The sequence below is a fragment of the Drosophila suzukii genome, chromosome 3 (genome assembly GCF_043229965.1).
Source record: "Drosophila suzukii chromosome 3, CBGP_Dsuzu_IsoJpt1.0, whole genome shotgun sequence".
Taxonomy (NCBI): Eukaryota; Metazoa; Arthropoda; class Insecta; order Diptera; family Drosophilidae; genus Drosophila; species Drosophila suzukii.
Genome location: NC_092082.1, coordinates 74,433,436 through 74,456,929, shown reverse-complemented (window position 1 = coordinate 74,456,929; position 23,494 = coordinate 74,433,436). Strand labels below are relative to the sequence as shown.

General features: G+C 40.7%; 5 protein-coding genes across 5 annotated transcripts; 3 read left to right on the top strand and 2 right to left on the bottom strand.

Moving 5' to 3' along the window:
• The first annotated feature begins 2,115 nt into the window (after positions 1–2,115).
• LOC108020504 (putative uncharacterized protein DDB_G0294196) lies at positions 2,116–3,365 on the top strand. Its single transcript, XM_017088834.4, has 3 exons — positions 2,116–2,513; positions 2,604–3,068; positions 3,138–3,365. The coding sequence occupies exons 1-3, from the start codon at positions 2,428–2,430 to the stop codon at positions 3,316–3,318; spliced, it is 732 nt and encodes a 243-aa protein (XP_016944323.4). The 5' UTR covers positions 2,116–2,427; the 3' UTR covers positions 3,319–3,365.
• A 1,463-nt stretch (positions 3,366–4,828) lies between these two features.
• LOC108014167 (uncharacterized) lies at positions 4,829–9,278 on the top strand. The gene is made up of 2 exons (XM_036817183.3): positions 4,829–5,005; positions 8,746–9,278. The coding sequence occupies exon 2, from the start codon at positions 8,757–8,759 to the stop codon at positions 9,252–9,254; it is 498 nt and encodes a 165-aa protein (XP_036673078.3). The 5' UTR covers positions 4,829–5,005; positions 8,746–8,756; the 3' UTR covers positions 9,255–9,278.
• A 3,364-nt stretch (positions 9,279–12,642) lies between these two features.
• Positions 12,643–13,775, top strand: LOC108014166 (uncharacterized). The gene is made up of 2 exons (XM_036817149.3): positions 12,643–12,824; positions 13,165–13,775. Exons 1-2 carry the CDS (start codon positions 12,798–12,800, stop codon positions 13,669–13,671), a joined length of 534 nt encoding a protein of 177 aa, XP_036673044.3. The 5' UTR covers positions 12,643–12,797; the 3' UTR covers positions 13,672–13,775.
• A 601-nt stretch (positions 13,776–14,376) lies between these two features.
• LOC108020505 (uncharacterized) lies at positions 14,377–14,902 on the bottom strand. Its single transcript, XM_036817274.3, has 2 exons — positions 14,808–14,902; positions 14,377–14,734 (listed from the first exon to the last, which is right to left on the bottom strand). Exons 1-2 carry the CDS (start codon positions 14,835–14,837, stop codon positions 14,396–14,398), a joined length of 369 nt encoding a protein of 122 aa, XP_036673169.3. The 5' UTR covers positions 14,838–14,902; the 3' UTR covers positions 14,377–14,395.
• An 856-nt stretch (positions 14,903–15,758) lies between these two features.
• On the bottom strand, positions 15,759–17,129 carry LOC108020506 (uncharacterized). The gene is made up of 2 exons (XM_017088836.4): positions 16,904–17,129; positions 15,759–16,835 (listed from the first exon to the last, which is right to left on the bottom strand). The coding sequence occupies exons 1-2, from the start codon at positions 16,931–16,933 to the stop codon at positions 15,852–15,854; spliced, it is 1,014 nt and encodes a 337-aa protein (XP_016944325.4). The 5' UTR covers positions 16,934–17,129; the 3' UTR covers positions 15,759–15,851.
• Between the last annotated feature and the right edge of the window lie 6,365 nt (positions 17,130–23,494).

Genomic DNA, 23,494 nt, shown 5'->3' with positions numbered 1-23,494 from the left:
TTGTGTGAGCTTTGCTTGTTTTGCGTTTAGGTCTTTGGCGCTGTCTGGCGCATTCTTGCAGCCCTTGATGCCCTCGGCAGTCGCCTTTCATCTCTCCCTGAGAGATCCTACTCGACACGGGTGTCCCCCCTTTTTTTTTAAATTTTTCGGGGGAGTGGGTCCTCTCAAAAGTTGTGGATTAGAGCGTGTAATTTTGCTAAAAAGCGCCAACGAGCCGCACTTCACACACATGCCAACAGTTGTCTATGGCAAAATAGCAAAGACTATTGGTATAATCCATAGAATTTACAAAACCATATTTGAAACATTTATCTTAGTTAAAGAATTGTAATAAAGATATTTTAAAGAGAAACATATTCGAAAATATCCAAGATATCTATACAACATTTATAAAATAATAGAAAAACAAACTGATTTTGTACAAATATTGGCAATTGTTAAATTCTATAAAAATTAAATTTCAACTTGAGACCTAATGCCTTGACCTCCACTGTATGTGTGCAAGAAGGGGGATCCCCAGTGAGCGGTTGTTGCCATATTTTAAGTGTTTTCTGGTTTTTCGGCCACTGTGCAGTGCGCTTTTAATTCCTCTCGCAGCGCTCGCCTGTAATTTATGTGCTTAACTTTCACACTCGGCTGGCTAAAACAGTCACCGAAAAATCGTCATAAAAATAGAAAATATATGTATATGAACACTCGCACTTGGCCATTTCACACTTTTGCGCCTTTGGCCGAAAAGCGGCGGAAAATGAAAGCGAACCCGCAAGGACAACAGCTAAAAGCGGCGGAGACCGAATATATATTCCAGTGAATATTTATGAGCAACAAAAGTAGCATTTGTGCTTTACATTCCGACTTTATTGTGGCCATGGTTGGTGTTGGTGTTGTTGTAGTAAAAGTAGTTGTTGTTGCTGGTTTTGTGAGCAACAGTCCCGGCCATCGTCAGAATTCTGGCCGCCTTTTGTGGCAGCTGTAAGGACACCAAGAAAAATTGTAAATTTATTTTTAAACCCATTTTTGTATTTAAAATAAAACAAAATATTTTTTTTAATATCATTTTAGAATTTTAGATGGTCCTAACACGAATACGCAGGTTGGTTTTAGAAACCAGTATTTTTAAAAGAGGTATTTGTACTGGTTGAGACATGAAATATTATTTGAGGATACTAACAAAGAATACCGAAATAAATATTAAACCTTTTTTAATAAAAATTTATCCAATTGACCCTATAAAATGATTATAACCCTATAGAACTGAGATTATAATTCAATTACTATATGTTTTTCCCCGTGTGATGGTGTTGGTGCTGCTCTTGTTGCTGCTGTCGTCCTCATCGCTGTCAGCTTTTCCGACTCTGATGAGTTTATGCTTGGGGCCCATATTACTTTATTCCGGAGAGTTTGCCCTAGCCCCTGGCCACGCCCCCTCCACCCACCGCCTCTGTGGTTTGGCCACACCAACACAGGGACATACACACACACACACACAGAGTCGGCCATTCATGACTGTCATGAGTTTTCCGCAATTGATGGTCTAATTATGCCGCCAACACTAAATTTCATGACTTTGCTGGTCGAGCCAACACGCAGACGAAGGCCATTGATGATGAGGGGAGAAGGGGAGGGGATTTTCTGCCGGAGGGGGGGAGGATTGTAATTTAATGGAAAAACATTTTGCCACACATCCACAGGGAGCGGAAAATGGGAGCTGTAGCTAAGGGCCACTTTACAGTTTGACAGCCTCTGCCAGCCGGTTGACATTTTAGCTCGGATTTATGGCCAGCTCTTTTCACCAGTATGTTAATGCAACAGTTTGAGATGCCCGCTTTTATGGATTCGAGTTTAAGAGCTCTTTTCGTTGAGGATGTTGTAATCATATAAGTTATGGGGTCATTAAAATAAGTTTAAGCCCAGCTTGTTACTTAAAATAAGTATTTATTTTCAGGAAATCATTACAATGTTTACGGGGTTCTCAACTTAATAGGTACCTCATAATATTATGAGTATTAAGTATATGTCTTTATTAATTAGTTATAAACAGCTTATATATATTATTCGATTAAACAGCTTAATTAGTCACATTTTTTTTAGCCAGCTTATTGAGATCCACTCATTCGAGAATCGCTACCTCTATTTGGATCTGTAAGGCCGAAATGGTAATTATCGCACCGAAACCAATGGGGCATATCAAAATGTTCACACTTCATAATATTTGCATATTAATGTGCATGTATAATTTGCTCCAAAATAATTAATGCCCGAAAACAAGAAACCCAATCGAATGGCTGGGCATAATCAAGCATCTCCTCATGAGAATCCATGGGTTTGTTTTGTAGAATATTTGATGTGTGAGTTTGGCTAGTCGGAGTTTAGTTCTTGGCAAGAGTTTCGACTGGAAGGTCTTCTAGCACTAATAAGCCTTTAAATATGTATCCAAATTGGCTCGTTCTGCTCCACTTGCTGCTGGTTTGTTTGGGAGTTGGTTCGCAAATGTTTGCACAGCCGCTGACAAAGTAGGTCGTGTGGATTCCAATGGGGTGGTGGCTCCCAGTGGGTGTGGATGGTTAGCGGGTCAATCTATTGAGCAAACTATTTGCTTACAGGAACCACAACAGCAGCGGCATTCTGAGCATCAATCGGGCGGAGGGACAGCAGATCGAGGAGGCCGCTCTGCAGCAGCATCTGCAACAAATCACGGGCAGCGAGGCGTTGGCGCCATTGTTGCTCGAGTTACTGGGCCAAACTGTGCCAAATTGGCAGGAGCAACAGCAGCAGCAGCAGCCCACCCACCAGCAACAACAGCCATTCCACCAGCAACAACAGGCCCCAAATCAACCGCAACAACGGGGGCAACACTTTTTTGTTTATGAAAATGCCGCGGGTCAACCACCTCAAATATTGGCCGGGTTCAATGGCGTCAATGTGCAACCTGAACCGCCCAGCATCCAGCCAAAGCCAAAGCAAAAGCCAATTCAGACTGAACAACAATATGTAGGAGCCGGGCCAAAAATCGTTGAGGCGCCGCCAGCCGCAGCCGTTTGGGCGCCGAAGCTCAAGAGCCACCCGCCGTAAGTAAACACTGCAAACTACCAACTTATATAATCCATTATTTGCATTAAACAATGCATTTTAATTAGCCCATCCCCGGGAGTTGCAGCGCCAGCAAGTTGCCAACTCAGCGGCAATCCATCGCAAGTTGCCGCCGTTGCAGGCAGGCCCAGTGCCACGCCCTCTACGCCCACTACGCCCACTTTAGGGAGTGGCTACGAGACGATCCCGCTGCTCAGTGCCATGGCGCTTAAGGCGACAGCTGGTTAAGTTTTTAATTAAATCGCTGGCATAATTAATAAAGATGCGCATAGAGAGTCGGGCAAAGTGTTGCATACTTTCGGGGCGGTCGATCGCCAGGGTGTATGGGTGTATTGGTGGCCGTGCATATGTGTGTGTGCACTCAATTTTCATCTATATGACAGCAGCAGCTGGGGCAGATTACTTTTGGAAACAACTCAAAGGTAATCATGAAATTGTAAGTTTAAAGAAAAAATGGGATTTCTTAAAATACAGTTTTCTTTTTATATTAACTTGAGGTTACCTTGTTCAGGCGTTTTTTTTCTATATGACAGCATAATCAGTGACGGATTATTTTTTGAAACGACTTGAAGGTTACCATGAAATTGTTAATTTGAAGAAAAAATCCGATATTTTAAAATACATTTTGTTTTTTAATTTTAACTAGAGGTTATGTTTAGTTAAGTCTTTTTTGTTGGGCACATGTTAAACAAAAAATAGGTTTTAAAATTAGGAAACGTGGAAAATATTGAGTTTAAAACCAACGTTTAGTTTAACATGAGGTCGAGAAAGTTGGCCTTAAGTGAAGCTATCATTAGTTAACCTGCAGTTAGAATTTGTTTGTAGAAAGTCTTATGGGATGGCTCTTTTTAAAGAAAAATATATATAAATATCTAATCTTATCAGGATATATAATTCATCTAGACTCCTTTAATTCTTCAATACCAGCTCTGCATAAACTGTTAACCGACGTAGTTGTCACCCTCTGCAGACCAGAAAGTTCCCGAACAATATGTGACTTATCTGTCATCATGGCTTCGGCTTCCCCCGACTGTGGTGCCAAGTGAACCTAGGCCATCGCCACCACCCAAAACCTCATCCACCAGGACTCGTTTCGAGCTGTCACAGAACTCAGCATAAAAGTAAAACATGCAACTAAAAACAATTTCTAAAAATATACGTACGAACATAAAACATGCAACACGAAAAAACCGCACAAAACACTTCATGTTGAGTGCGACTCGCAAATTGTGGGGCGTCTGTGTGAGTGAACTGCACCACCGGCACCACCTCAAAAAAGAAAAGAAGCAAAATAATAAATAAAAATCCGCAAAATGTATGTGTGCCGGAGCGTTGAGTCTGCGGCGGAGTGTTTTTCGCAAGTGTTCGAGCGGGAAAATGAAAGTGCTGAAGTGTCGCCCATTGTTTGTCCTGTCAACGAAGCAGCTGCCTGCATTTGCATTGGCCGCAAGGAGTTGATGACCGGAATAGTCGAAGGATATACGCCAGAGGGGGTCTATAATCTTTGGGGTTTTTTTTATCTAAAGTCTGGAATCGAAGTAATAATAGGGGAGTAAAGCAGGACAACCAAGAAGGTGCACTAGATATAATCAAAAGAAACTTAACTATCAGTAAAACCAAATATAAAGATTATAAGTATATTATGATTCTTAAGTAATACGATCTCCATTATCGTATTTGAAAAATAACCAAAATCTGTAAATGTTTTTAGGCACCACCCAGCATTCTTTTCCACCAAAGTCAAAAAACATTTTAAAACATTCTAAATTAATATAAAAATGTATAATTGGTAATGTCTAAGAAAGTCTTCCAAATTTGAGTTTAGTACGCGTTCGCTGTAGGTTTTGACAATCAAACTGAAATTGGATTGGATGTGGATGTGGCTGTGGCTCCGACCCTTTGACGTCTTGCAGATGTGAGTAGAATGGTATGGGGGTGGCTCCTTTGTTGTCATCGGCACTTCGGTACACATTTTATAGGTCTCCATCCGAGGTCTGTAATTTCATGCACGCATAATCAGGGAGCGTGGCTAATTAAATTCTAAACATTCGCCAGCGCAGCACACTAAAAAATGTTTTATATGACTAGAATCTAGAGCCCCGTTCCCGGTTTCCACATCCTCATCCCCCATATGTACCCATCCCCATCGCATCCCATCCCCAGACTCCATCCAATCTCGAGCTGGTGCTTTGTAATTGCAGATCCCGGACTTCGTGCACGCCCCTATGCAAATGGCACAAAGCTCCTGCTTTTGTTGTAGTTGCCAGTACACTGAGAGAAATTTATCTTGATTTTAGAGATGCGTTTACCATTGTTACAGTACATTTATTTATCTATCTTTGGTAAAATGTTTAAAATATAAATCTAAAATATTTGGCTTTGCTGGCATTTCAATATTATCTTAATGTGCTACTCCATAAAGTATTATATTTATATATTTTATATTTTATTTATTTATATTTTAGTTAAAATATATGTTTCTCTTTTAAACAAGACACAATTTTTTTTCTAGCTATATCAGAAATATAATACTAAAATCTTTGATGCTAAGAATAGTGAGATCTAAATAGACACCTACATACAATTCGTACTTCATAAGGTAGAAGATATTATTTAAAAGATTATATTAATGAAATTATTATTAAAATACTAAATATAAATAAGAATGTTTATATTTTTTTATATTTTGAGAAGAAATCACTTTATTATAAGGAATTAAGAACTTCAGTTCAAGGTTTGTTTCGAGTGCTTTAAAAACCCTAAGCTTTCGTTTTGTGGTGTCTTAATTTTATGGAAAGTACTTCCCAATTTTTCCGAGTGTAAATGTTGCTGCTGCTGCTCCGTGTTGTTCTCTTTGTGCCCATCTGCAACCTCATCTCATCTCGCGCTGACGGCTTTTGAACTGCCTTCGTTTGTTGTCGTTGTCGTTGTCGTACTCTAAATTAACCGTTTCGTTACGTCAGCGCTGTCTTTTGTGCGTTGACAGAAGCGATTGTTGTTGCTTCTGTCGAGTGAGTCCTGTAGTCCTGCAGTCGTGGAGCATGGAGTCCCAGAGTCCTGTTTAGTTGCAAGTTTGTATGAGGCAGCCGTGCGTGCCCGGTCGCCTGGCAATTGGAGCAATCAGGCAGCTGAACTCAGCCCGGTTCTCCAGCTTTTTGGCCCGTTTGCAGCTCCAGACAGCCCATCCCAATCCCGAACCCAAACCCATACCCACTACCGATTCCAATCCCAAGCCCCCCGGCACTCAGCCGCACTCAACTGACGGCGCAGCTCGGAGACAGTTGGCTTTGTCTTGTCAGCTGGGTCCTGGCACTGTCCTGATTGGCATTTACAATTAGCGAGTGGGTAAATAGAGGGATGCTGCGAGAATGCTCCAAGTCCGGGTGCCAAAATAAACTAGAGCTCGTTTTGGGGATCGCGGCAACAAGCATGCTTAGGAATTAATCCCTTTTTTATAAGACACCTGACTTTAGAAACCTGTAAAACAAGTATACTTTGGAATTAACTCATTTTTTATAAGACACCTGATTCCAGAAACCTTAAAAACAAAACAAGTCTAATAAGGGTTAATTACAATAAAGTTTTAAGGATCTTGGAACTCACCCCTTTATTTTATAAGACACCCTAATTTAGGAACATGTAAAATAAGAATATTCTTCTTAAGTTTACTAACAATAAAGTTTTGAGGCTCTTGGATACATGAAAGCTTTGGAATTAACCACTAATAACAACAAAGTTCTATACTTCGGATATCATTGATCCTTGTAGCTATTGATCCCGTAAATAATATCTGAATCATTAAAAGCATAAAGTAAATGAACAAATTTATTATATAACCCCTTACAACGCATACGTTAAAGATCCTGTGATAACTATAATGAAATCTCCTGATTTAGGGTAGCAAACCGTCAACTAAAAGGCCTAAAAGTATGCAACCACTAAAGCTCACGCACACACAGACCCCTCCACTCATGCAAAGGTGTGTGCGTGCTTGTGTGGCAATGGAATAATGTACTCTTAATTTGTTATGCGTGTGTGATTAATGATCCATGCATAACGATAACTTTGACTCATTACACCTGCTGATTTATCGCTGTCAACGGGTGGTCCACAATGTCACATAGCCACCCCAAAACCTCCTCCCCCCACACAACACCCACTCACACACACACACACACGCCATTACAGGCACATGGAAATGAATTTTGAATTTTGATTCGGCCACTTTCGCTTAATCATTTCGCAATTAGCCGGCATTGTTAGGGCATTTGCATTGATTTATTGACGCTGTCGCCAAGATTGCTCGCTGTTCGATTTCCCCCATTGGCATTTTTAATTTTCCCATTTTCCATGTCAGTTAATTTTCCACTACTGTTCGCCAGCATGGAAAATGCACAATTAATTAAGCTTTACTGCTTGTTTTTGCTTTCGCCTCCATTGACTTTTCCGCTTTTCTCGTTTTCTTTATTCCCTTACTTTTTTTCCCAGCATTTTTTGGTCTTTGGAAAGTGTGAAGATTCAGATTCACTGGGTATATCGATGGAAATTCAAGTAATTAATGGGCGTGGCAGCGGTTGCCCCCAACACTTGTACCGCCTGCGCTAATGACCCATATTATGAGGTTATTACTGCAGTCCACTTGTGTGCGAGTGTGTGTGGGTAAGTTTTCGCGATTGCCAGTGCATTTGTGATGACATTTCGAATGTGTTAAGTAATTGCAAAAGGCTCTGATGAGTCGTCGAAACCGAAGAAGTCTGCGGGAAGGAAAGGGAAACACTCGTCCGCGGAGGCTGATGAACTGCAGTTAATTGAAGTCTATTTGGGTTGATGGATGGTCGGGCTGGTCTGAATAAGCAACGACCATCTGCCCGGGGGAGTGGGTCTTAATTAGGGTATTCCGTATTGGGTAGGAAATACCTGCCTCCGCTGAAAAAGGCCCGAAAAAGCGGGTTAGCCGGAGTTGGGCAAGATCGGTCAGCTAGATTGGTCCCGAGTTGGGTTTTAATTATAATGAGGGAGTGTTACGTAGAGGCTTTAAATATATTTTAATATTTTTACGATTTTTATACACACCAGGTTATCTATATTTATTCATGTTTAAATTAAGACAATTAGCTGTTCCACTTCATATGCTTTGTTTGATATATTATATGCACAAAAACAATTTAATTATTTATATGATTTATAAAGGATTAATTGCTATACAATTTTAATAATGCGGTTGTATTGGGTTTTAAAAATTAATTTTTCATCAGAATAATAATACATACATTTAAGAAAAAACTGTTCTTATTTCATATAGTCATAAATACATTCAATGGCGTAGGCAGACGTTTTTTAAGGGGGATTTAAAATGTTTTTAAATAAATTTGTATAAATAAATTATATTTTATTGTCGCAAGGCTCTATTTATTTATTTTCACTTATAACTTTATTACAAATCTATCTCGTAAATATAATTCTTCAGAGGGGAGGGGGGTTAAGCACCCAAAACCCCCCTGTATTCAGTAATATATATAGTTTACATATTGTTTGCTGTCAAAACTTTAAAGTAATGAAGGTACCTTAAAATCCTTGAGATCATATCAAGTCATATATGCACAATAGTATATATATTTCTTATAAGTTATAAAGGTTTTACTGCTCTGCCCCCAGCTGAATTTAAAATGCCTCCGATTGAGGTGAGCGTGCGCCAAGGAGCGGCCTTCCTGGCCCTGTATGTCCTGCTCCTGGCCGCTCTGGTCCGTCCGCAGATGAACTTCAGCATCTTCGTGGACTCCTTCTTCCTGCGGGTGAAGTACTCGGCGGTAATGGTGCTGAGCTACCGCTTCGACACCTACATGGCCGTGGCCGCCGCTCCACTCAGTGCCGTCACCGTATTCGCCCTCTCCAAGTGGAACGAGCGGTGCGAGAATCCCTCGCACCAGAAGATGATCATCACGGGCGTGGCATGCTTCTATGTCCTGGTCCTGCTGGCCAATGTCCTGGCCAATGGCATGGTGATGCAGCAGGCACTTATCCGGTTCGACCAGTGTCCCTATAGGGCCTGGTACATGTACGGCCAGATGGCGATGTCGTTCATCAAGTCGTCGATTGCGGACGTTCAGGAGGTGATCACCAGACAGCACCACCGACGACCCAGGCTGATGTATCGCATGCATTAGGTACAGCTTAAAATCATTATCATTCAGTATGTTGAATATCAAGACAACTATTGGAGCATGTATAGACGTTTAAAAAATATGATCTTATATAATAAAATAAAATATTATCTTTATAAAATCCATAGAACGTTTTAAAGCTGAGTAAATTATATAAGGTACAGCTTTAAAAATCATTATCATTTAGTATTTCCAAATGAATTTCAAGAAGACTATTGGGATATGTATTGGCGTTTAAGATATATATCAATCTTTTAATGGGTTTTTTATAAATAATTAATTTGTGTATTGGGGTATGTATTTGCGTTTAAGATTGATATATATTTTAAACGCCAATACATACCCAAATACACAAATTAAATATTATTTATAAAAAATCCATTAAAAGTTTGAAATAAGTACGAGTAAATAAGGTACAGCTTAAAAATCTTTATCACTCAGTATATCCAAAAGAATTTCAAGACAACTATCGGAATATGTATAAAAGTTTAAAATATATGATACCATATAATAAAACAAAATATCATTAAATTACTTTAGTTATGCATTGGAAGTCCATGAATTTATTTATTGCTGAACCTATACTTTCATTTGTAAGGATTCAAGAAACGTAAGTCTCAGCAATAATTAACAGCAGCCAAATAACTGATATTGGGAATACAATTATCCAAATCAATTAACACAATTGTGTAATATTCAATTACCTCCCTGCCTTGTTTAATTTTGGCATTCCAAGGCATCATAATTTCATCAAGGTAAGTGCAAGGTAAATTATTGTGAGCGGTGATTATTTATCCGGCAACTGTGACTTTATCTGGACATTAACAGGAAAACAATGAACCCAAGGTTCAAGTCGGTCTGAGGTTTCCAACTGACCAGCGTCCAGCTGCCGGTGATTCGATTGTGGGTGGTGCAGAATGGATTGTTTACGGTGGGTTCTTGTGAGTGGGTTTCTGTGTGTGGGGTTTCTGTGGGTCGATGGCAAATGATGTGCACAGTTTGTTGCGGTCAAGTTGCATATTAGATTTAATGCGATTTGCATTCGCCGCTGCCTGCATCGATAATGATGCGCTGCCCCAGGCGACACTTGGCTGTTTGGTTTGGTTTGGTTACCAGTTTGGAATGGGATCGGGATGGGGATGTGGATTAGGATTGAGTTTGAGGAAACGTTTGTCTAGGCAACCGCAGAGGCGGCGGGGTGTCCTCCGATTTTAAGGGGGGGTTTGGGCAGGGCGTGTCTGGCGAGTAAGTAATTTTGTGGTTGTATTCCGGGGCACGTTGCTTTGAGGCTGCCAACTCGATCGGCGTTGTGGCGTGGGCTTTTGGCAAATAGTTAAGCGCAAACAGAGTCCGAAATCTCTACCCCCCCCAAAAAAGACCCCCAGGCTGGAATCCTGCCCCGGATAATTGAAATTTTATGCCAGGCTTAAGCAAAAGTATACAATTCCGACTCTGACGCAAATTCCCAACAAAATGTTTTACATATTGTAATCCAGAGACAAAAAAAAATACATTGTTTTCTCTGCTGCCAAAGCTCGAAAACATGTCTTTGATCTCCAAAACATGTGCACAAAATGACAAAACAAAATATAAAAAATATATAAAAATTAAAAACGGGCCAATTTACACACAAAAGGGAAAACGCAGAGCCAGCAAAAAACTTTGTGCATATGCATATATGCAAAATACAAATTACAAAATACAAACAAATTAAACGAAACGAAATGTAAGTGCTTAAAACAGAGCCAAATGAGTTCTGACTTTGCCGGGGGCATTAAATATTTCCCCAAAAAAATGCGAGAAATTCTGAAACCCGACAACGGGTTTTCCCCGAGACACTAAAACTTATTTATGCCTTCGTTTTGATCGAGGGGGTGGCCTGCTGTCTCTTTCTGACAGCCCTCTACCCTCTCTTTCGCACACTCACGAGCGTGTGCGCCTGACATTCCAACTAAATATAAAACATTGGAACATGCTAATTTATTTTTGAACTGCGGGAAATAACATCGATGTTGGCTGCCAACAACTTCCCATCGAAGGCTGTAAATAAACTGTGGTTAAACCCAACTGGCCATCCCAGCTAAAGCCAGAAAATATGTGGAACAATTTGTCTTTTTGAGATGGCTATACAGCATTTTTGGGATCTTAGATTTCCCCAGAAGACCATCATTTCTATATTGGTAAAAAATAAACAGGAATAGTAGGGAACTTTAAAACTTCAGTCATTTATTCTGATTATAATTTAAATAAATAGTATTTTTTAGCAAGTGTGTAAAACATTTTTGTTATAATATTAATTTGTATTATATCGAATTAACATTAATTAGTTGTATTTTTTCAGGAATTATTGAACAGGTAATCAATTGCTTAAATGTACATATATTTATTAACTGCATTAGTACTTTGCAATTTGTAAAGTAATAAAGTTAAGTGATTGTCAAAAGTTTATTAAACCAATTATTTATTTCCTTTTCTAATACTGGGTATCAACGATCCGAGCTTCCCAGTTAAAAAGTGCAAATCTGGCTTAGATTTTCCTAACTCTTATCTTAAGTGATCATAAAAAACCGCCAATTAAAAGAGCGCACTTTGAAGTGTGTTCTAATTTCTTTTTATTTTTTTTTGCGAGCTCAGCAGAGCTACCTCTTTGGATTAAGATATAATCTCGGAACCGAGGTTCGGTCTCCAAAAGGCACTGCCTGGGATTTTCCCGATGGGATGTGGCGAGAAGTTATTGAACCGCCGCAGGATTATCAGTTTTTAAAGTGACAGTCGGTTGACAAAAATTGAAATGTCAGATCAATGCGAGGCAATAAAAAGCAGTGATTGATGTGCCAATTTGTTATCTGTTAATTAACATATCCCCTGCCCGCCTTAATTACCCTCCAGCGAAACGAAACACCCAAGTTCAGTGGTACAATGCGAGTGCAATTAATATTTTTATTACGTATAATTTGGATTAATTGCCGCGCACATTCCATGAATCATCCCATCAAATGTGTGTCAATGCGAGCGCCTCATAGTCGAGCATCTCGGGCAGATTTGCATTTCTTTTGTCCACACTGCCTGACGCCACAAACCCGATCCCAAAAATGCTGGATCTGCGGCTTCCCTCAGGTGTTCCTGACCTGTGCTCCCCGGCTCATCGTGTGTCACTCACTCCTCGAACCCCAGAATCTCGGAATCTCAGCCTCTGCATCAGCATCACCAGCAGATTCAGATTCATCTCGGCTCGGCTGGAAATCAAAGTTTAGAAACCGGATTTGCATGCCAATAAAGCCGAGGCTGGCAAACAAAACAAATCAAACGAAATGAAATTCTTTTGGCTTTCGCCTGGCTTTTGCTTTAAATACAAAATCGCACGGCTCAGAACATTAGACTGGTTTAAGAGCTCGAATTAAGCGCATTGACGGGGAATAAAGTCAGACGTCAGCTGGAAACACATAAAGATCCTCCAGCAAGTGTGAACAACCAAAAAAAGTGCTAAAATTACATTCCAGCTAATTATATAAGATCATTTTTGGTGTTAATACTCGTTTATTACCAATGGCTGACAAATATAACACTCAAATGGTAAGCATCTACAGTGAATTTTTTGATCCTTAGTGGCTTAAAATATTTTCTCTATATTTTTGTATTAAAAAATGTTTCATTTACCAGTTAATTGTTGAGACCACTTTTAATTTAAAGTTAAATTGAATTGGTATATTGACATTATTTTTGGAAATAAAAAAGTTTTATTAGATCCCAATAAAAATACTTATATTAAAACAAAGCAAAAAGATAAAGTACCTTTCAAATTATAATTAGGTACATTAAATTATAGACTACAAAGGCCTTAAAGGTTCTAAAAAGTCTTAGAAATGTTGATATCCTTTAATGATTATTTTATGCTATTTTATCTGTAATATAGATCCTGCTCAGCTGCAGTTTGGCTGCGTTCCTGAGCTTCTCGGAAGCCCTTCCTCGATACAGTCGCCCCAGGGATCTGGCCACTGCCGGCAGCTCCCCCAGCTTCGCCTATGCCCCCAGTCCCCAGGAACCCATGACCCTCACTGCAAACTACAACCTGATCATGCCTGACTACTATGATAACCATCCAGCTGAGTCCATGCAGCTGCAGAACTTCGCCAACTTCCACGATGCCCAGACGAGTCCCGATTCCGATCTGGGAATGGAGGAGTCCCAGTTCCTAAGCTACACTCCTGTGAGAGCACCCCAACCCCTGACTGCCCAGGAAAAGCGTGCCCGCCAGCAGGTTCCCCATGTGGACATCAACCGGGAGAAGAAGGCCCTGCTCAAGCTGAAGAAGGGCAACACCCAGCCCAGGGGAGCCGATCACCAGGAATGGGACCAGTTCGACTACGATCTCTACAGCCTCAATCCCGGCAATAACAAGAAGTACAACTACGATTTCTAGATAATTGGGGGGTATTCCTCTCTAGTTTGACTGTATATGTTTATGTTTTTGTTTTCTGTTGGTTTAAGCTCACAAATAAATTATTTATTTATTGTTTACTGCAATCGGATTTTTGTTATTTTGATTGGAATGCTGCTTAAGCCACTTTTTGCTGGAGCCATATAATTCTTATAATTGGACAAAAACCATTAACATTCACTTTATAACCGAAAGCAGACCAATTCTGGCGAGTGAAAACAGTGATGATACTTTGCTGGGTATATTTAGCTACGTTTTAAATTTGTTTGAATCCTATTTGTTGTAAAAAACACTGGCAAATATATATGTTTGTTATGATAGGTGCCTTGCAGTTTTTGTACTTAATCATTCACTTTACAGTCACAATTTATCAAAAGAAAAATGTATCTCATAAAATAAATTTTATGAATCCATTCCACAGTCTATCCTAAATATTGACACATTAAAAACAAACATTTATCTTTCCTAAATAGGAGACAAAGTTGTCATTGACTGACTCATGCCATGTTAGTAAATTAACTAACTTGATTTTACGTATAAATTTAAAGTCACTTTTGGCTCTTCGAAAATGTTTTGAATTTTAACATAAATGGTCTGTGTGGCGGGCAATGAATAATATCATTCAAAAGTGGACACTGCACATGTTATCTTTAAGATACACACTCCCTTAAGGAAACCAATGTCACATTTGAAATTCAAATTCACTTTATTCCTGATCCAACATAATGCGCTTGAGTTCCTCGATCCGTTCCGGCGAGGGCTCGAAGAACGAGCTGTCCACGTGGACTTCCTGGTGTTTGTAAATACGACGCGGTTGGGGGCGGTTGGCATGGTAGGTGATCACAGCTGCGGCGTGATCCGCCTCCTCCAAATTCCCGCAACCTTGGGAGGGATGCTCTGGGTAGACACGTGGCTTCAAGCGATGCTTCCTGGGACGACTGACCTCTTGTATTTCCTGCAGCTGCTCACCGGATGGCTGGCCATATATGTAACCATCATCAGCATTGCCCAAAACCAATCCCAATGTCACTCCAAGCATCATCATCTATCAGAGAGCATTTTATGTCATAAGTTTAAAAACGAGTTATGGGGTATTCCGATTTTTGATCTATGTTTACCACAAGTGTCAGCACTAAAATTGTCTTCATGATTCTCCGATCCGGGTTCTTAATATGTCTAGTCACTTCGGACTCCAAAAACTGACTAACTCGAAGAATCTGGTTCCTATCTTCCAATGGTTGTTCACCTGCCCTTAGAACCTATTATGCAATTATGCAAACGGTTATGGCATAATCTTAGCGCTAAAAGAGATCTGAGACAGAGAGGGAAACCAGTTGTTTGTGATACCTATTGCTTGTTGGGGAACTTGTATGATTTTGAGTATACTTTTTGCAACATCTGCAACAGAGATAGAAATCGGGTGAATTAAAAAATATCTGCTGAATACTCATTCATAAATATCTTTGAAAGCTTGTCTATCAATACTAGTGATTCACTATGTTGTGCTTAAAATGTACTGTACAATTCGTAAAAAAAGACGTATTTATAATATCTATTATATATATATAATATCTATTATATTATAAGGACATTTGCAGTTGGATTGGTGTAGTTTTTACATACATATTTTCACAATGAATGTTTCATGGCTCATTAAAGGTTTCTCATCGTTACTACCCTTTAAAATCATGATATATCTTGCCTTCATTTGACAGATTTGATTTATGTGTTTTACTTCTTTCATCTTATCTACACTAATTTATGGTTGTGAATTTCCATTATGTTTGACACATGTCTACCACATTTGCATTTAGGCATAAACATGTGCATGTGGTTCAGTCATTCGACCTCCTTCTTTTCTCGCTGTGCATTCGATTTTGGCTAATTAGCATTTGATGGCTCGGCCATACGCAATAGACACAATAAAATATCACCATCGACCTGATTAAGCAACAAACAACAGGTTATGTGATTAACATATCTGCTGAATTGCTTGCTTTTTTCCCACATGTGCCTACTTTTGGGCTTTTTTAAGTTAAACAGCCTAATCGGTTTAAATGTAATCTTCGAACGATTTATTTACAACAATCAACGATGGACAACTAGGCATAACAACTAATAAATTCGATGTGAAATTCGGTGAGTGATTAGAGAGGCGGGACTTAGTTGTAGGGATATCTGGAGAAGACCTGCTCCTTGCGCTCGAAGTAGCGTCGATTCTTTGGTCGCAGCTGACCCTGCTCATTGACAGCTGCTCCGGCTGGCACATAGATCACTGGGCTCTTATAGCAGCCCTCCACACGCGCCTGGGTGGAGGCCCTCACAGTCTGCAGGACCTTCTGGTGGCTCTCGTCCACCTGGCCAGGATTCAGCTCCCTCTGCTGGCAACCTCCTCCTCCCGGGCAGCTGGTCACAAACCTCTGGTAGTCCCTGGTATCTCCGGCTGCGGTCTGTTTGTAGTCGTAGCCATCTAAGTTGGAGCTCTGCGACTGACCCACATGGTCACCCACCCGGGTTTGCGGTTGTGCCGATCCTGTGGCCTGCAACAGCTGAGCCTGCACCTCATTGGGCGCCACTCCAGATCCATGTCCTGCGTCCAGGACCTGTTGTCCCAATCCTGTGGTGACTGGAGCATAGGGATAGGGATTGCCAAAGAAGAGTTTCTGTGCAGGCTGCTGAGGTGGCAGATAGGTGGCAGGTGGCTGGGCAGCTGGCTGCTGTGGGGGGAAGTAATTGGGAGCGGACTGATGTTGCAGCTGAGGTGGCCCATAGTGGCTCAGGGGCTGGGCAGGAGCAGCAGGAGGTGGATGAGCCGGGGACAATGGTGCCCCCTGGTAGTTGGTGCTCACCAGCAGGGGATTCTGGTAGCTGGAGGTGTGCAACTGCTGCTGGGGAGCCCGATACTGGGGATATTGCTGCTGATACTGCGGCACCTGACGCTGCTCCAAGACCTGGTAAACCTGGGTCTGGTGATCCTCATAGACGGCCGGTGCGCTCTGGGTTTCCAGGCCGTAGGTGCGACCCAAGGTCTGCACCACGAACTTGGTGGTACGAGGCTGGGACTGAGGCTGCTGATGGTAGGTCTCCGCCACAAAAGGAGTCCGAGGACGATGGTAGTGATAGTCCTGGCAGCTAACCAAAGCTAGCTGTGGGTTAAGAAATAAATCCAATAAAATCCAGGGAATCCTTTAATGAAAGCCATTAGTGAACCCACCATCGAGATTAACAGCCATAGGGAGGGCATCTTACTCTGCTTTTCTTTTTTTTTTTGGATACCCGGAGCGTTGTGGACTCTTCGCCGGCTGGCAGCTAAATGAACTCCGGCAGGGCAGACACCCGCAAAGCCAACCCGCCAGAAGATCACTCCGAAAACGGGTTTTCGGATGCCTCAAGATGCTGCTGTTTCGACTGCCATCACTTCTGCCAACTGGCTTTGATTCGTTGTAACACTCTGAACACATTTCATAATTTCTTTTCCATTTATTGTCTCCGCATCGTTTATTTTTTTATTTGTTTACCTTTTCCCCGCTCCAACACTCAAGAGATCGTTCGGTGCTTGCGGCATCATTTGACTATCACTCACGCAAATTTTGTCATAATTAAAGTGCCAGCCAGCGCGGCTCTGCCTGCTCTTCATTGTCTGCCTGCATTTCTCCCCGCACTTGGAAAAATATCTCATTAGCATAAACTTTTTCAACAATTTTTACAAAAAACGAAAACTGTTTTTACATATTTTAAAAAATGATATATGTTGCTTGTTTATATATTGACCTTCTTCGTAAATAGAGCAAACTTTAAGAAATATATTTATTTTACCAAATTGAATATTTCCATTTTAATTTTAAATATATAATAAATATATACTTTTAGACGAAATATCCGATATTTTTATAACATACAAAAGCACCGTTTATAAAGAAGACTCCCCGAAAATTATAATTTATGCTTAAAAAATAATATAAATAGATTTTTTTTTAACTGTTACAAATGGCAGCTGCTTATTTAAGATACAAATGCATTTAACTTTGTATGCTTAGACATTTAAAATTATCCATGGTAATATATCTGTTTTTCTAATGTTGTGGGCCGTGAAAATGTTTTCGGCCTTTCCGCTTTTAGCCACTTCAGTTTGGTTTGTTAAAAAATATATTAACGTTAATATAAGAGACTCTTAGAAAATTATAATTTATGTTTAAAAAATAATATGAATTGATTTTCTTTTAATTGTTATAAATGGCGGTTTATTTAAGATACAAATGCATTTAAGATTGTATAATTTATGTTCATTCATTTTAAATTATCCATGGTAATATATCTATTTTTCTAGTGTTGTGGGCCATGAAAATGTTTTGTCTTTTCCGCTTTTAGCCACTTCAGCTCGGTTCGCCTCGGCCAAGTTTAATGTAATTTAATTTGCTTCGCATCATCAGGCTGCGCTTTCTGCGAAGCGCGTTAAGTTTTGAAGTTCGGCGAAAAGTAAAAGTTGGATCTTGGCTCAAATGTAAAAACATACAAACGAACATATATGTTTGTACTATAAATTGTTTGCCGATTTACAAGATTTATCCAATGGCCAGCTATAAAAATAGCATAAACCCAGCTTAATTTTATTGGGGTGCGGTATCTTGAATAATGATTGAATAATGTGCCTATAAGTGTTGATCTTCTTATGTACACCATTCAAATATAGCGTGATGTTGTGGCAGCTATAATGATACTTTAATTTTTGATAATAAATTCGTTTATTAAAGGAGAAAAGAGATTGCTGTGTTGTAACGTTACACATGATGGATGTTCAAATTCGGCCTAATCTTATATTGGCGTTTCGCACATAATTGGGCTAACCAGATTTATTCATAAATATGCAGCAAACCAGTCGATTGGCTGTCTGAGATGTTGCAACACCCATTCAACCGGATTAAGCGATTGACAAGCAGCGGAAAGGTTTCTGCTCTTGAGCATTAAAGGAAGCCAGTCTTTGGCATCTGACTGTGCTGACATCGTCTTTGTTTCAGCATTTCAGCGTTTCCGTTTGACAATTGCACGCATTCAGCTGCTGACATTCGCCTGCAGCACAATTCCTTGGCAATTGCCCTCCTCGTCCTGCGAATATGGAGTCCTGCCTCCTGCCCCCCGAGTCCTTCGTCCTTTGCCGTAGTTCCGAACGCGGGCTAACGTCAATCAAAGACGCGCCCTGTTAAATGCACTTGACTGCCACTTGACACAGCAAATGTTGCTGGCGTTGCTCCGGCGTCAAACAAAACATCTTGGCAAGCCAACTGCCAACACTTGACATTCGCCATGAATGCAGCAGAGATCGGGGGGCGGAGATGTCCAGGGGGCGGGGCGGTACACTCCAAGAATTCTTCAAGGTTCTACATGACTACTGCCTGAGGAGAGTAATATATAATAAGAATTTTAGGGACATTTAATGTCTCCCTTCCACTTAGAATAAATCGATAGTAGATAGAATAAATAATAAATGACATTGTTATCAGTGAACTCTTCTCACAGCATTATTATATTACTTTCATTACTTGTTGAGACTACAAATCAGATGATGGTAACCAAACTACTAAAATTTATATTTTATAGTATATACATATCTTATAATGTTACATTATCTACAAAATGTATTATTTTACTTAGGGATACCCAATAAAATAGGCTGATTTTGGCTTTGCTATTTTGGATCTATCAGCATTATTTGACTTTACATAAAATACTTATACTAAATGGTAGTGAGAAATGTTAAACTTGAGTTAGGGTTCCCTAGGAAAAAAGATCTCAATGGTGTTTTTGATTATTTACCATTATATTATTTTACGTTTTATTTTAGCAAGGATTTTTAAAGTATTAGTTTAAATGTTATACCAATCCCCCAAATTCTTTTTAAATGTAGAACATTTATTTGCAGTGTAAAAACGCACAAAACGCGGGCAGCTGTCGCAGATGGAAATGCAGATGCCGAGATGCGGTGGCTTATCACGCTGACACGAGTGCAGGGGCCGCTTCATAATGCAAGTGGCCAATGCTGCGTATACGCAATCTGCTGCAGTCAAGCCTTTTAAAGAGGGGGATGGTTGAGTGGGTGGTGGGTGGAAGGGTTGGGATGGGTGGCCTTTCTGGCGTAGTGGCCTCTCCATCCGGAGTGTGGGTGCGTCTGCGAGTTGTCTGTCTTCGCAGCCTGTTTGCATTCATTGCAGTCGTGCATTCAGGGTTATGAGCCCCAGCCAAGTTGCACAAGTTGCATAAGTTGCATGCAACCTGCGGGGAGATAGAGCACGTGCACTTCTTCCGCCCGCTTGTGTGCGTGTTCTTTCAGTTTATTTTTCCCCATATAAAGCGTCACTTTAGACACCTGTGTGTGTTTGCTAGCCGCTTTGTTGCCGACTTTTCGGCTTTAGTTGGCAGCAGGCGATCTGCTTAATTAGGCGCACCTGCCAGGGCAGCGGCAAATTAGTAGCAGCCAGGTTGAATGACCTTTGCCTTTGCCCGGCAAACCTAAAAAAAAGAGAAAATATTAATAAAAGAAAGCCGAGGAGCAGGGCAGCGGCAAGCAAACAATGCAACAGCGTTGGAAAACTGGCAAAAAAACGAAGAAAAATCAATTGCATAATGGCGCATGTGTTGCGCAGAACATCAGCAGTACAAATTTGCAACTCTTTTTCCATTTGCACGTTGCAAGACAAAAACAAGATGAAAAAAGTAAAAAATTCAACCACCACTTGAAGCAGCGATTTTTGCCTTATTTTTTGCAACTTTTCTTCTTTTTTTCGTTTTTTTTTTTGCAACTGTCGCAGACACACACACTGAAAGCAGGGGGGTGTAGACATGTGTGTGTGTGTGTGTGTTTGGCAGCTTTTGTTTGCACCCGCATAGGAAGCCATTTAAGTGCGGCTTCTTGAGAAAATTGCAGCCAGAGCGGATGGAGAAAGAGATGAGGCCCTTCGAGGACGTCACTAACGAGCAGCCAGCCACCTGCAACTGCTCCACCCCCCGAGCCACCCGAAAAGCCAGCCCAACCACCCCAACCACCACCCACACCACCCATAATTAACACAGGAGCCACAGCAACAGACACGGCAACGAGAGCTTAGCTCCCTTGTGGGGCCTATCATTTCCTAGGGAGACAAAACAAAAAATCAGGGAAAAAAAACCATAAACCCAAAGGGTTTCGGGTTTGGGTTTGGGCTTGGGTTGGATCGACGGTGGAAACCCGGTTGGTGCAAAAGCCTCTGGCTTGTTGGACGACTCAAGCGCCTTAATAGGCTTAGCAGCGAGTCAACTATCAAAACAAGACCGATAAAAGTTGAGCCCCAGCTCGAAGCCCCAGCCCCTCGGACCATCCTGATGTACGACGACTACTATATATGTGTATATCCATTCGCCCGAGTTTGCTGGGTGGAGGAAAAACTTTGCCTATATGATATGCTCTCATGCTCCAGATGACGAGGCCCGAAAGCTTTGTCAACGCATGCCACATGGAATATTCATCGGTTGGTTTTGAGGAGGTCTAGAGGGGGGGTGCTGAGGGGCGTAGGGGGCGTGCCACAGTTTATGGCACGTTTGTGCCGCAGCCAGCTCTCATTATGTGGCTGCCACCGCAAGTACGTGCCCCGGACAGCCCATAAGCAGGCCATGCCTCCGCCCTGGAATCTGATTCAGTCTGATTCGGATTCCCTCTCGGAGCCCGGATCCCGGATCCCAGCTCCATGACCGCCCCATCTTGAGGTCTTTGTTTTCTAATTTTCCTTTGATTACAGTTTTTTTTGTACCTCACATGAACCCTTTTATTATTTTTATAATTTCCAGCAGGGATTAAAATATTTTAAAACATTTAAGGATAAGTTTTTAAATGTCTGAGGAAATTATGACTTTGTTGTAGCCTCAAATATTGGTTTAAATATAAAATATACCAAACAAAAAGGTTTATATTTATATTGAAAGTTTGTATTAATGTGTAAAAAATACTTATATATTCAACAGAAATACTTAAAGTATTAATAACTTAAAAATTTTACATAGATCTTTAATATGTAAATGTATCAAAATGAATTTATACTAAACCAGACGAGCTGAAGGCCTATAGCTGCTATAGCTCATGACCACTGTTAGCATTTAGTTTACAATTACTTGTTAGCATTATATAAATAAATAAATAAATATTGCTGAAACCCCATTGCAATAAATATTAAACTATTTAATTTTAAATACGTTTCAAATGATGCAAATCAATTAAGGAGTTTTTAACATTCCTCTCCCTTTTCCTATGCCATTTCCCGAAAGGCCGTAATTAATCAGATTAGTCTGCATTGGTATCTATAGATCTGCATTATTAACACACCAAACCGGCGTAATTCGCTGATTAAACTACCGTGGGAGAGCTCTTTCCGAGTCTAGACCCACCCACCAAGGTCGGCAGGTGTGGCGCCACCCGCTCTTCGCATCGCATTCGTCTGCATCAGCAAATAGAAGCCCGCTCCACGAGAAAGTTCCTGCGAAATGTTGCTGATGACAGCAGCAATAGCAACCGGCACTTGCAACAGCAACATCAGCAGCAGCAGCAACTGCCGCTCCCGGATTTGTTTGCAGTCATTCGCATGTGTCATCATCAGCGGCCGAGATGATGAAGCACAAAATATGCCCAGGCTCGCTCGCAACTAAACTGACTGACTGCCAGTCTGGCTAAAAAAAAAAGAAATTAAAATAAAAAATTGCACAAGCACACAGGCAAACAGACAAATGAGGACGCCAGCGGTGACATGATAGCCTGTGAGCGGCTGCCGACCATCCTGGCACACTGAGGAAAACTATGATCTCTAGCTTAGAATTTCTTAAGAACCTTGAACATAGATTTACCGCTAAATTCATTTAAAAAAATAAATATAATAATAATAATTTGTTTTTATTTCATTATGATTATCCTAAATGGGTGTATCCTTTGAATTTTTGATCTTCTGTTAAGGAGTGTTCCATTTGAATTGGGAAACAGTCAGATGACCTACCTAAATCTCGACTTTACTGTATTTATTTAAAAAAGTCCTGGTAACCTGGACATTATAAGGTTAACATGTCAAAACTCTCTTAATTTTTATATTTAATTAAAAATAAATCCATCGTGTCAATCAAAAATCAAGCAAATGACATAGGACCTTAAGGATAGGATATAAAAGTTTTTAACCTATCTTTGGAATTTCTGCATCTTTATATGGCTTAAGCAAAAATTTGATTATTGTGTTCTAATTTATCCCTATATTTTAGGAATGGTTTAAAAAAGGTGAGCAAATATTTTAGTTATTGATAAAGATTTTTTTGAGTGCATCGCAGCGTTGGTCTCTGCTGGCTGCTCTGCTGCTGCTGCTGCTTTTTCCGTTGCTGCTGCACGCGTTGCATTGGTGCTGCTGCTTTTGCTGCTGCTGCTTCTGCCGCTTGTTCTCTGCTATATTTAAATACGCTGCGGGTTGCAACGTCGGCTGGCGTGGCACTTCATTTGCTTCCACAACTCATTCATGCTTTGGAGCCCAGACGGCCTGTCAGAGCCGTCTAAGCCGGGGTAAACACTCGCCGAGCCCCTCATCCTGCCTCATCCTGCCTCACTCATGTGCCTCACCTACTTTCCGCTCTTGGTCTGAAGCCTCCGCTTCGGGGTGGCTGCAGCGAGAATAAAAAGAGAATGCATGGCTTGCAAAAAAAAAAGAAATGTAAAAAAAATAATAAAAAAGTAAAATAAAAAAGCTGGGAAAAAACCTCCCTCCTGGGTATCGCTTACAACGGGGCACTTGCAACCAGCCAGCGACCCCCG

Coding starts and splice junctions, on each gene's coding strand:
- LOC108020505 (XM_036817274.3), bottom strand. CDS start 14,837: ATGAAGACAATTTTAGTGCTGACACTTGTG. Junction 14,735..14,807: donor TTTTAGTGCTGACACTTGTG/GTAAACATAGAT, acceptor GCTCTCTGATAG/ATGATGATGCTTGGAGTGAC.
- LOC108020504 (XM_017088834.4), top strand. CDS start 2,428: ATGTATCCAAATTGGCTCGTTCTGCTCCACTTGCTGCTGGTTTGTTTG. Junction 2,514..2,603: donor TTTGCACAGCCGCTGACAAA/GTAGGTCGTGTG, acceptor ATTTGCTTACAG/GAACCACAACAGCAGCGGCA. Junction 3,069..3,137: donor AAGCTCAAGAGCCACCCGCC/GTAAGTAAACAC, acceptor CATTTTAATTAG/CCCATCCCCGGGAGTTGCAG.
- LOC108014167 (XM_036817183.3), top strand. CDS start 8,757: ATGCCTCCGATTGAGGTGAGCGTGCGCCAAGGAGCGGCCTTCCTGGCC.
- LOC108020506 (XM_017088836.4), bottom strand. CDS start 16,933: ATGCCCTCCCTATGGCTGTTAATCTCGATG. Junction 16,836..16,903: donor TATGGCTGTTAATCTCGATG/GTGGGTTCACTA, acceptor CTTAACCCACAG/CTAGCTTTGGTTAGCTGCCA.
- LOC108014166 (XM_036817149.3), top strand. CDS start 12,798: ATGGCTGACAAATATAACACTCAAATG. Junction 12,825..13,164: donor ACAAATATAACACTCAAATG/GTAAGCATCTAC, acceptor TCTGTAATATAG/ATCCTGCTCAGCTGCAGTTT.